Raw genomic sequence first — 12,111 nt, forward strand, 5'->3', positions numbered from 1 at the left:
AGGAAATAGAGTTGGGCTCTCGTATGCACGCACATACACACTCTCTCTCACACACACACTCACACAGTAATGTGATAGATGTTTTACTAAAGAACATTCACTAGGAGCCACACCTGTGAAAGACTACATACGTATGAATGTTTTTTTTTATTTTTTATTTTTTATCATATACTGGGTTTTCAATTCTATTTCACTGTATATGCATAGATGACTACAAAATATGGTGCATATTGCAAAAATGCTGTGTTTGGTGTTTTAGAGGGCTGTACAGCATCAATTCATTTGAAGAATATGTGCTGAACAATAGCAGCTGTTTGCAAATTTCTGTCTAAAGTAAAACAGTAGGTCACTTATCACTATGCTATTGCATCTAAAAGGCTATTTCAAACATGGAAATACATTTACTATGCTAGATTTGCATTTGCTGAATAAAACAGCAGTGCTTGCAAGTTTTAGGTCAGAGTCGATTTGCATTTGTCATTACACTCAGCACACATCTTTTTTCAGTCAGCTGCACAAAAATCAACACTGCATCCGAATATCCTTACTTACTTACTATATAGTATGCCAAAAGCTGTATGCTAATAGAGTAGTGTTTTCGAACCCTCTGTATTCATAAAACAGTAAACGAGAAATGCCTGGATGACCTACTATTTCCGGCGAGATTCTAAAGTGCAGCTCAACTGGACACTTTACAATCCCAGCTGAGGAGATGTCACGTTCAAAACGCTGTATTTAAAAGAACGGTGGTGAACCGCGAGTCAGACAGCTCTTTTTAACTGTAAGTGATGTTATATACATATCGAGAAAGATGTTCCTTGTGCTTAAATGGTGCTTGTTTAACAAAACCAGAGAAGATTCTTTTTGCGGTTGTTGTTTTAACATCATATTTTCGGGTCACAGGTCAATACCCACATCCACGGATGAAGTATGTCCTGGAATCTATTCATACAACTCACATGCACACCTAAGAAATGTATTATTTTACCCGTCCAAGAAATGTGTCCTTCATTAAATTAAGTACATACTACTATTTCAGAAGCAGAAGAAATCGTTGTGCATTGTAAAGGCAGCTATAAATGGTTAAATATATGCAAGGAAGAAAAGACCAATCACAATTCAGTATGTAAATAGATGTAAGAAAGAAAATGAATCCCAATTCAGTATGCAAATATTATGATGACGTCATCGCTGCCGGTTACATTCTATTAATGTAAGTTAGGGCAGCATGATTATGGATGAAAAATGTGATATGTGATAAGTTGTTGTATAATGTGATGTGTGATGCGATCACAAAAATCAGAACCCCCACCGCCCAAATATACTGAAGTTTTTTTGGGAAAAAAAAGGACTGCTATCCCAGAGATCACAAACATAGTTGTCTTTTGTTCCAAACTGCATATAGACAGCATATAATACAGTTGAAGTCAGAAGTTTACATACACTGAATTGGAGGTGGACCTTTAGATGTATTTTAAGGCCTACCTTCAAACTCAGTGTCTCTTTGTTTGAAATCATGGAGAAATCAAAAGAAATCAGCCAAGAAATCCTTGGGAGCAATTTCCAAACGGCTGAAGGTACCACGTTCATCTGTACAAACAACAGCAAAGGACCTTGTGAAGATGCTGGAGGAAACAGGTAGACAAGTATCTATATCCACAGTAAAACGAGTCCTATATCGATATAACCTGAAAGGCTGCTCAGCAAGGAAGAAGCCACTGCTCCAAAACAGCCATAAAAAAGCCAGACTACAATTTGCGAGTGCACATGGGGACAAAGATCTTACTTTTTGGAGAAATGTCCTCTGATTTGATGAAACAAAAATTTAACTGTTTGGCCGTAATGTCCATCGTCGTGTTTGGAGGAAAAAGGGTGAGGCTTGCAAGCCGAAGAACACCATCCCAACCGTGAAGCATGGGGGTGGCAACATCATGTTGTGGGGGTGCTTTGCTGCAGGAGGGACTGGTGTACTTCACAAAATAGATGGCATCATGAGGAAGCCAAATTATGTGGATATATTGAAGCAAAATCTCAAGACATCAGCCAAGAAGTTAAAGTTTGGTCGCAAATGGGTTTTCCAAATGGACAATGACCACAAGCATACCTCCAAAGTTGTTGCAAAATGGCTTAAGGACAACAAAGTCAAGGTATTGGAGTGGCCACCACAAAGCCCTGACCTCAATCCAATAGAAAATTTGTGGGCAGAACTGGAAAAGTATGTGCGAACAAGGAGGCCTAAAAACCTGACTCATTTACACCAGTTCTGTCTGGAGGAATGGGCCAAAATTCCAGCAACTTATTGTGAGAAGCTTGTGGAAGGCTACCCAAAGCGTTTGACCCAAGTTACACAATTTAAAGGCAATGATACCAAATACTAACAAAGTGTATGTAAACTTCTGACCCACTGGGAATGTGATGAAAGAAATAAAAGCTGAAAGAAATAATTCTCTCTACTATTATTCTGACATTTCACATTCTTAAAATAAAGAAGTGATCCTAACTGACCTAAGACAGGGAATTTTTTCTACGATTAAATGTCAGGAATTGTGAAAAACTGAGTTTAAATGTATTTGGCATGTATAAGGTGCATGTAAACTTCTGACTTCAAATGTATATACCGTTTTACCATTAGACGAGATCCATCATTTGAGTGGGACTAAAACAGGATTTTAGTCCCAGCTTTCAAGTTATGTCAATTTTATCATGAAATTCAAACAATAAATGTTCTTTTAATGCTCTTTAATGCTGTGTGTGACAGATTGCGGTAGTTGCCCTTTCAAATGGAGCAGGGCACGTCGTTCACTATCTCCATGAAAAAAAACAGGAATTAACATCTGGTATAAGTAGGCTTGGGATCAATGCCTTTTTCATGTAATGATAATTGGAAGATTTTCCTGATGATTATTGATATATTTCTAGATTTCTTTCAGATATAAATAGGGCTGCCCGTTGCACATTAGTCTTTGTCTTTTCAAACGTATTTCAAATCAAATCAAATCACTTTTATTGTCACACAACCATATACACAAGTGCAATTGTGTGTGAAATTCTTGGGTGCAGTTCCGAGCAACACAGCAGTCGTGACAGTGATGAGACATATACCAATCTACAATAAACATAAAATTTACACAACACAATTTACAATCTAATATACACATAATTACACACAACGCAATATACAAATAATAACATACAATGTACATTACACAATACACACAATATAGAATACACATTATACAATAAAAAAATTGTATATATAGTATATATAAAATGTACAGTAGGTTGTATTGTACTGTATTGACATTCAGGCTGTCGGCTGATAGTCAGTTGCCAGTGTGTTGTTAAGAGAATATAATTTATGACAGTCCAGTGTGAGATAATAAGATTAATAAAGTGCAGTGCTGATGTATATTGATCGTGAGAGATCAAGAGTTCAAAAGTCCGACTGCTTGGGGGAAGAAGCTGTCATGAAGTCGGCTGGTGCAGGTCCTGATGTTGCGATACCACCTGCCTGATGGTAGCAGTGAGAGCAGCCCATGGCTCGGGTGGCTGGAGTCTCTGATGATTCTCCGAGCTTTTTTCACACACTGCCTTGTATATATTTCCTGGAGGGAGGGAAGCTCACCTCCGATGATGTGTCTGGCAGTTCGCACCACCCTTTGCAGTGCTTTGCGGTTGTGGGCAGTGTTACTGCCGTACCAGGCGGAGATGCAGCCAGTCAGGATGCTCTCTACAGTGCTGGTGTAGAACCGTGTGAGGATGTGGTGGTTCATTCCAAACTTCCTCAGCCGTCTCAGGAAGAAGAGGCGCTGATGAGCCTTCTTCACAACGGTCTCAGTGTGGATGGACCATTTGAGTTCCTCAGTGATGTGGACACCCAGGAACTTGAAGCTGCTGACTCTCTCCACAGGTGCTCCATTGATGGTGATGGGGCTGTGTTCTCTTTCTCTTCTCCTGAAGTCCACCACAAGCTCCTTTGTCTTACTGACGTTGAGGGAGAGGTTGTGCTCCTGACACCAGCATGTCAGAGTGTGCACCTCCTCTCTGTAGGCTGTTTCATCATTGTCAGTGATCAGACCTACCACCGTCGTATCATCAGCAAACTTAATGATGGCATTGGAGCTATGTGTTGCCACACAGTAATGTGTGTACAGGGAATACAGGAGTGGGCTAAGAACACAGCCCTGCGGGACTCCAGTGTTGAGGGTCAGTGATGAGGAGATGTTACTGCCCATTCTAACCACCTGGCGTCTGCTTGACAGGAAGTCCAGGATCCAGCTGCACAGCGAGCTGTTTAAGCCCAGAGCCCGGAGTTTCTCATCAAGCTTGGAGGGCACTATGGTGTTGAATGCTGAGCTGTAGTCTACAAACAGCATTCTCACATAAGTGTTCCTTTTTTCCAGGTGGGAGAGAGCAGTGTGTATTGTAGATGCAATGGCATCATCAGTGGAGCGGTTGTTGCAGTAAGCAAACTGCAATGGGTCCAGTGATGGAGGCAGCACAGAGCAGATGTAATCTCTGATTAGTCTCTCAAAACATTTGCTGATGATGGGGGTCAGAGCAACAGGACGCCAGTTATTTAAGCAAGTGATTTTGGATTGCTTTGGTGCAGGCACAATGGTGGATGTTTTAAAGCATGTGGGGACTACAGACAAAGAGAGGGAAAGGTTGAAAAAATCCGTAAAAACACCAGCCAGTTGGTTCGCGCACGCTCTGATGACGCGGCCCGGAATGCCGTCTGGACCCGCGGCTTTACGGATATTCACCCGTCGGAAGGATCGGGTTACATCCACTACAGAGACGGAGAGTGAACTAACCTCTGTAGGTTCGGCCGCGGGAGCTCTCTCCACGAGGGCGGTGTTATTTCCCTCGAAACGAGCATAAAAAGTATTTAGCTCATCCGGGAGAGAAGCAGCGGTGTTCACGGCAGAGTTTTTATTCCCTTTAAAGTCCGTAATGATATTAATTCCCTGCCACATGCTTCTAGAGTTGGTGGTGTTAAACTGTCCTTCAATCTTGTCCCTGTACTGGCGTGTTTCTGCTCTGATAGTTTTTCGGAGGGCATAACTGGCTTGTTTATGCTCCTCTGCGTTCCCGGAATTAAAATCGGAGGTCCGCGCATCAAGTGCCGCGCAAACATCGCTATTAATCCAAGGTTTCTGGTTCAGGTAGATCTGTATCGTTTTGGACGGAACAACATCCTCAACGCACTTTCTTATGAAACATGTTACGCTATCAGTGTAAACCTCGATGTCGTCATCAGAGGCGGACTGGAACATCTCCCAGTCCACGTGATCAAAACAGTCTTGTAGCATAGAGTCTGATTGGTCCGACCAACACTGGATCGTTCTGAGGGTGGGTGCTTTCTGTTTCAGTTTCTGCCTGTAAGCGGGTAGAAGCAGAATGGAAGAGTGGTCCGATTTGCCGAATGGTGGGTGGGGGAGAGATTTGTAGCCATCCCGGAAGGGAGAGTAGCAATGGTCCAAATCCCGGTCCCCTCGTGTGTTAAAACTGATGTGTTGGTGGTATTTTGCTGCAATTGATTTAAAATTGGCTTTGTTCAAGTCCCCGGTCACAATGAACATCATTTCTCAACACAACTTTGGTGAAGTGTGATTGGCAGGGTAAATTAAAGAGGGTCGCACACCGGACGCGTCTGATGGACAACATGGCACGTTCTAAAATTCAAAACAATTATTTTCTATGAAGGTACGTATGCACAGGCTCGCCGTCTCCGGAGGCTGTTAAAAATTCAGTGTCATGGAGCTCAACTCACATAGTTTTCTACTAAATTCGACCCAAATCATTATCAAAGGACAAAGATTATTTACTATGGACTGCCATCAGCTCATAATGTGTTTGTGATATGCCGCGACCGGCTTCAGTAAATGTTATGTCGCCCCCTTGTCTCCAAAATGCTATTATGTCAGACTACACTGAATGGAATGCAACTGGCAGTAAATTGAAAGCACACAGATTAGGCTTCTTATTTAAATATCGGCTAATTTTAATATGTTGATGCCTCAAAAATGTATAGATAAAATAACTTGCCAATCTATAATCAATATATTGACACTTTATGACATCCCTAGTTATAAGATATAGTACAACTTAATGTGTCATCTTATGTAATAGCTTAATCTATTAATGTTGAAATGTCAATGGAGAAAACGAATGGGGAATATTTAATGCTTTTAGGCACCTATGCACACTGCATGCACACAAACCAAGTGACAATCGCACGCCCAGTTGAATGTTGCCTTTTGTAAAGTATTAAAGACTCTGCGATATGCATACATTTTCTATATTTGATAAGTGCAATATATCGTGCAGCACCTTTTCTCCCCAATTGGAATGCCCAATTCCCAATGTGCTCTTAATCCTCGTGGTGGCGTATTAACTCTCCTCAATCCGGGTGGCGGAGGATGAATCTCAGTTGCCTCAGTGTCTGAGACCTTCAATCCGTGCATCTTATCACGTGGATTGTTGAGTGCATTACCACGGAGATGTAGCGCATGTGGAGGCTTCACGCTATTCTCCACGGCATCCACACACAACTCACCACGCGCCCCACCGAGATCGAGAACCACACATTATAGTGGCCACGAGGAGGTTACCCCATGCAACTCTACCCACCCTAGCAACCGGGCCAATTTGATTGCTTAGGAGACCTGGCTGGAGTCACTAAGCATGCCCTGGATTCAAACTCGCGAATCCAGGGGTGGTAGCCATCGTCAGTACTCACTGAGCTACCCAGGCTCCTATGAGTCAAATGGACAATTTTTTAAACAATAACCCAAAATGTCTTTAAGTTTACAAAAATCTAAAATATAGTTAGCAAACCTAAAGCTGAAAGTATTTACAAAACCATGTTTGAAAGGAGTATGCACATTAAGTGGTTCAGGCTGAATTACTATTAATAATATTTAGAATTAGGGGTTTACAGCAAAGTTTACAGAAAATTAGGGGTCTAACATGCAAGCACTATTATAATTCTGGCCTAAAATAACTCTGAAATGTCTAAATCTCTTGCCTTTGGGTCTAAAATTATTTTATACATGTTTTGTGGAGGGTTGAAAACCACGGTGTGAATGCTAGGGGAACTCTATGAAATTATGTGTGTGTTGTCATTGAGGAAAGAAGTGTGTAGCCCTCTATGGTTACCTTGGCACTGTTGACGGGGTGCGGTCTCTCACTCCCAGGTTCTTGGCTGAGTTCTGCACTCTTGCTCCCTAAAAAGAGCCATAATTATAAATATTACTTGCAGGCCTGTCAGAACAGTTATGCTTTAAATAAGCATGAAAATATTATGTGTCCAGTCGGTCAAAGGTGAGAAGTGTCATCATTCACATAGCTAAGGAACTAATGTGCATTTTAAGCTCTGGAAAGAAAAAAATTTACAGAGAGGGTGACTACAATAATTCTCAAACTAAAGTAAAAAATCATGTTTTTATACAAGACAATAAAGAAAAAGAAGTTTCAGCACAGTTCTTATCGTATTTGAAAAATATATATTGTCACATTTGCAGATTTTAACGGCAAAAAACAAAACAAAACAAAAAACTATGTGAATTGAGGTGATTTCTATTTCACTCTGTAACATGAGAAAATGACTGCTTTGAAATACTGTAAATCTGCTTTGGTTGGTAGTTTTATTTTTATATCATTTACAGTCGCCAAAAAAGTATTTGGACACTTTTGTATGAATATATGTGCATTAAAGGACAACATATCAAACCAATTAGCAGCACAAGCACACCTTTCAAGCAAAACATTTGACAAAAAGTAGTTTGTTTAGTGTTAAATGATTCAAAAATAGATATAGTATTCAAAAATAAGACAAAACTATTAGTGAAACATGACTATGATGAGCTATGATGAGATGACGACTTCATACATCCACAAAATATCACCTTGAGACCAGGTGGTTAAAATGGCAATTGCAAAAATGGCTCAGAAAAGATAGCATCATTTGCTTTCAAATGCCACTTGCTTTGATAAACTGTATCTAACAAAATGAAATCCATACATTTTTAGTTTTGATTTTAGGCCACTGTATATCATTTCCTATTATAAATAATTCATAATTTGTTATTGGCTTTTTTGTCGCTTATTCGACCGAAACACATCCAGAAGCCTGTTCTGCCAATCTCCACAGACAGTATTTATAACAACTCAAAAGAACACAGCACAGGTAGAGGCTCTGCCTGCCATATGATCCTGTGACTTATAAGCTGCATCCCTCTCCATAGCCCAAGAGCACTAGCCCTGTCAGATTTGTTAGATGGACTTGTTTGTAATCGTAAATTAAGACATAAAACATACATACTCATAGAATTTCCTGAGTCATTCTCTGTGAGTTAGAGGCACCCCAACATCCCATCCCATGCTAAATCACAGACCTGTTAAATGGACAGCATTTTTACTCTGAGCAGAATCCTATCATGTCAAAATGAATAATAGCCACCCGCGCTTTGACGTACGAAAACGTACATCTTGCACATTTCCCAAACATTAGCAGTTTCCGCAAATAGCTCTGCTAGTCTCTGGTTGGTTTGACGTCTCGGCAGGTGCGTCTGAGGCTTAATCAGCGGTAGGGGGGTGGGGACTTTAGTGCTGCATAAACACTGCTGGGGGACGTCAGCTGTGATAGTGAGTGCCGCAGCAGCATGGTGGAAAAGGCAATTTCAGTCCACCTCGCCAGTATACAGGTACTCTTCTCTAACTCTCCTAGGACCTGTGTTATTATTATCGTTAATGAAATCTAAAACAGAAACTAAATCAAAACATTTTTGTTCACTGTAATACAAAGTAACAATTGCAGAAACTGAAGCTGAAGTAAAATAAATTTTCATGACTCCAAAACCAATAAATAAAAAAATGGCCACAGATGAATTTTAGTTGTAGTTTTTGATGTTATAATCAAACCACACTGGCGTACATTAAGGCAAGGGTCAACTATATTAGGACAAAGGTATTTTTCATGAAAGTCAGGTTGGCACATGTTGTAACATTTTTATTGGGGCAGATTGTCACGTGTTTTAAATATCATAAATTTACATAATGATTTGGTAACACTTTACAATAAGGTTCCATTTGTAAACATTAGTTCCCTATCTGTCACTCACTCGACGTTGGTGTCGATGTAGTGACACTAGGGGTCACTCTTGGGAGCCCGAGACACCTCTGGTCTTTGATAAAAGGCCAATGAAAATTGGCGAGTGGTATTTGCATGCCACTCCCCCGGACATACGGGTATAAAAGGAGCTGGTATGCAACCACTCATTCAGATTTTCTTTTCGGAGCCGAACGGTCATGCTCATTGAGCTGAATACTACTGTTCATTCACCTCTGCTGGATCTGATGGTGCATTTCAGCTGCTTCTCCCCCCTCTGCACTGGTGCACTGCAGAGAACGCCCCTGGGCGCTTCAGCAGAAAAACTAGAGAGTATATTTTCTGAAAGAGCATTTTTCCCCTCTAAAAGAGTATATATTTCTCTAAAAGAGCGCACACAAGGAACGTCTTTTTAAAGACGCGTCTTTTTAAAGATGCTTTTCCAATTGTGTGTTATTCCTGGTTGTGCTCATTATCTCTCGCCTTCTAACGGTCACGATCACTGTCTTTCGTGTCTGGGCACTGCTCACGTGGAGACAGTGTTCGTGGATGGTCACGTTCTCATTGCGAGAATATGTTCATGGCAACGTTGCGGTCGCGGCTCGCCTTCGTAAGAAAGCGAGCCACCCCAGAGGCTCCCGCCTCGGTCCTTTTACCCACGGGTATGAGGCCAGTGCGGCTAGCACTGGGGACGATTTGGGGACCCCAATGGGACCGCCTCCGCCGGGTATCCCCCCATGGACCTCCCATTCCCCAGCACGCTCGTCTGCCCCGATCGGGCTTCCGGGTGAGTCCGCCGGCTCGTCTCATGGCGAGTTCGACCTCTTATTCGGAGCCCGTGAAAGTGATGAGCTCTCGAGCGCAGCATCGGAGAGCGGGCTCGTCCAGTCGGAAGCCTCAGCTGGGCTCCTCCCTTCGGGTCGATTGCCCAGTCACAGGCTGACGTGGAGATGACGACATGCTTTCCCGGGCAGCAGCGAGCATCGGTTAGAGTGGATTTCACCGCTCTTTCCTGAACCCTCACGGCTCGGTGATTGGTTCCTGGGCTCGCGGCGCTGCTCAAAGCCACGCCCCGCCCCCGTTCCTTTCTTCCCGGAAGTGCATGAAGAGCTGACAAGGTCGCGGGAGGTACTTTTTACTGCCCGGTCCCGATCTTTTCAGCTTCCCCACCCTCACTACCCTCGATGGTGGGGCAGCCAAGGGCTATTCGGCAATCCCCCAGTGGATAAAGGCGCTCGCGGTGCACCTATGTCCGCAGAGCACCGCCACCTGGCGTGGGTGCCCAAAGCCCCCGTCCAAGGCCTGTAGGTTTACGTCGTCTCTGACGGCCAAGGCCTATGGTACCGCTGGACAAGCCGCCTTCGCCCTGCACGCCATGGCTCTCCTGCAAGTCCACCAAGGCCCTAAAGGAACTGCACGAGGGTAGTTCCACCCCGGGATTGATGCAGGAACTGCGCTCGGCGACCGACCTCGCTCTCCGAGCGACGGAGGTCACGGCGCGGTCTCTCAGGCGGACGATGGCCACACTAGTGGTCCAGGAGCGCCACCTTTGGCTCAACCTGGTCGAGATGGGTGAGGCCGACAAGACACGATTCCTTGCTGCCCCCATTTCCCAGGCGGGCCTATTCGGCGACACCGTCGAGGACTTTGCCCAGCAGTTCTCGATGGTAGAGCAGTAGAAGGATGCTAGCCGGCATATCCTGCCCCGGCAAGGCTCAAGATCCCGCACCCCGTCTACTCATCGCCAAGGGCGTCCCCCTGCGGTGACTGCACCGGCTCTGCCGCAGCCTGCCCCTTCGGCCCGGCCCCAGCGTGGAGCCCACCGCAGGAAGCAGACGCCACCCGTCTCGCAGCCGCCCAAAACCCATGAAAGGCTTCAAAGCGCCCTTGAGACGGGCGACCCAGGGACAACGAAACCCACTGCTCTGGAGCTGGTAAGCAGATCTTCATCTTTTTGTTACCTTTTGCATTTAATTGCGCTGCATGCCCAAGTGGCTGCAGTACTCAAGAGCGGTTTCCTTGTTCCCTGGGTCATGTATCCAGTGTGTACGGCTGTCATCACGACCACTGTTCACCACTCCATTTGGCAGGTTGGCGCTCCAGCGGCGGTCTCCCGCCCCTGAGCGCCCAGCTGTGGCATAAATCCGCCCCCGATGTGACAGTCTCCATGGGTCATGAGGACAGGCCTTTTCCTCCCCCGTCCCAGGCTGTTCTGGGGGTAGTCACAAGGAGCCAGGTAAGTGCTTCGATGTCCTTAGACTCAGCATGGCCATGACGTGGTGTGGCACCTCGAGTTCTGCCCCGCCGCGAGGCCCCACCTGCCGGTACATCCAATGACGTCCCTTTGGTCCCCCTTGCGTGGAACTTGGACGCATGGCTTGCGCTTTCCAATCCGTCACAAGGGCTGGTCCGGACCGTCCAACTCGGCTGCGCGATTCCTACGGAAGGGCGCGATAGAACCTGTCCCTCCAGCCAAGATGAAGAAGGGGATTTTTCAGCCCCTACTTCATCGTACCGAAAAAAGGCGGTGGGTTGAGGCCAATCTTGGACCTGTGAGTTCTGAACTAGGCTTTACACAGACTCCCGTTCAAGATGCTGATGCGAAAACGCATTCTGGCGAGCGTCTGGCATCAAGATTGGTTCGCGGCGGTAGACCTGAAGGATGCGTACTTCCACGCCTCGATCCTTCCTCGACACAGACCCTTCCTGCAGTTCACGAAAGAGGGTCAGGCATATCAGTACAAAGTCCTCCCTTTCGGCCTGTCCCTGTCTCCTCGCGTCTTTACGAAGGTCGCCGAGGCTGCCCTTGCCCTGTTAAGGGAGGTTGGCATTCGCATTCTCAACTATCTCGACAACTGGCTAATCCTAGCTCACTCTCGAGACGTGTTGTGCGCACACAGGGACCTGGTGCTCACACCTCAGCCGACTAGGGCTTTGGGTCAACTGGGAAAAGAGCAAGCTCCTCCCGGTTCAGAGCATCTCTTTTTTCGGTTTGG

At 44.7% G+C, this 12,111-nt stretch overlaps 1 protein-coding gene across 3 annotated transcripts in view; it reads right to left on the reverse strand.

Moving 5' to 3' along the window:
* Positions 1 to 12,111, reverse strand: part of LOC127432055 (phosphatidylinositol 3,4,5-trisphosphate-dependent Rac exchanger 2 protein-like) — a 238,069-nt gene that overhangs the window by 2,419 nt on the left and 223,539 nt on the right. For 2 of the 3 annotated variants that reach the window (XR_007895679.1, XM_051682838.1), the window contains one exon: positions 7,165 to 7,232. Coding sequence is in view for 1 of the 3 variants with exons in the window: in XM_051682838.1 (XP_051538798.1) it covers positions 7,165 to 7,232 (68 nt within the window). In the remaining 2 variants the exon portion in view is untranslated. Of the gene's footprint in view, positions 1 to 7,164; positions 7,233 to 12,111 lie in introns of those variants that run through there. The other variant, XR_007895678.1, reaches the window with a different exon arrangement.

Source organism: Myxocyprinus asiaticus, chromosome 41 (assembly GCF_019703515.2).
Source record: "Myxocyprinus asiaticus isolate MX2 ecotype Aquarium Trade chromosome 41, UBuf_Myxa_2, whole genome shotgun sequence".
Lineage (NCBI taxonomy): Eukaryota > Metazoa > Chordata > Actinopteri > Cypriniformes > Catostomidae > Myxocyprinus > Myxocyprinus asiaticus.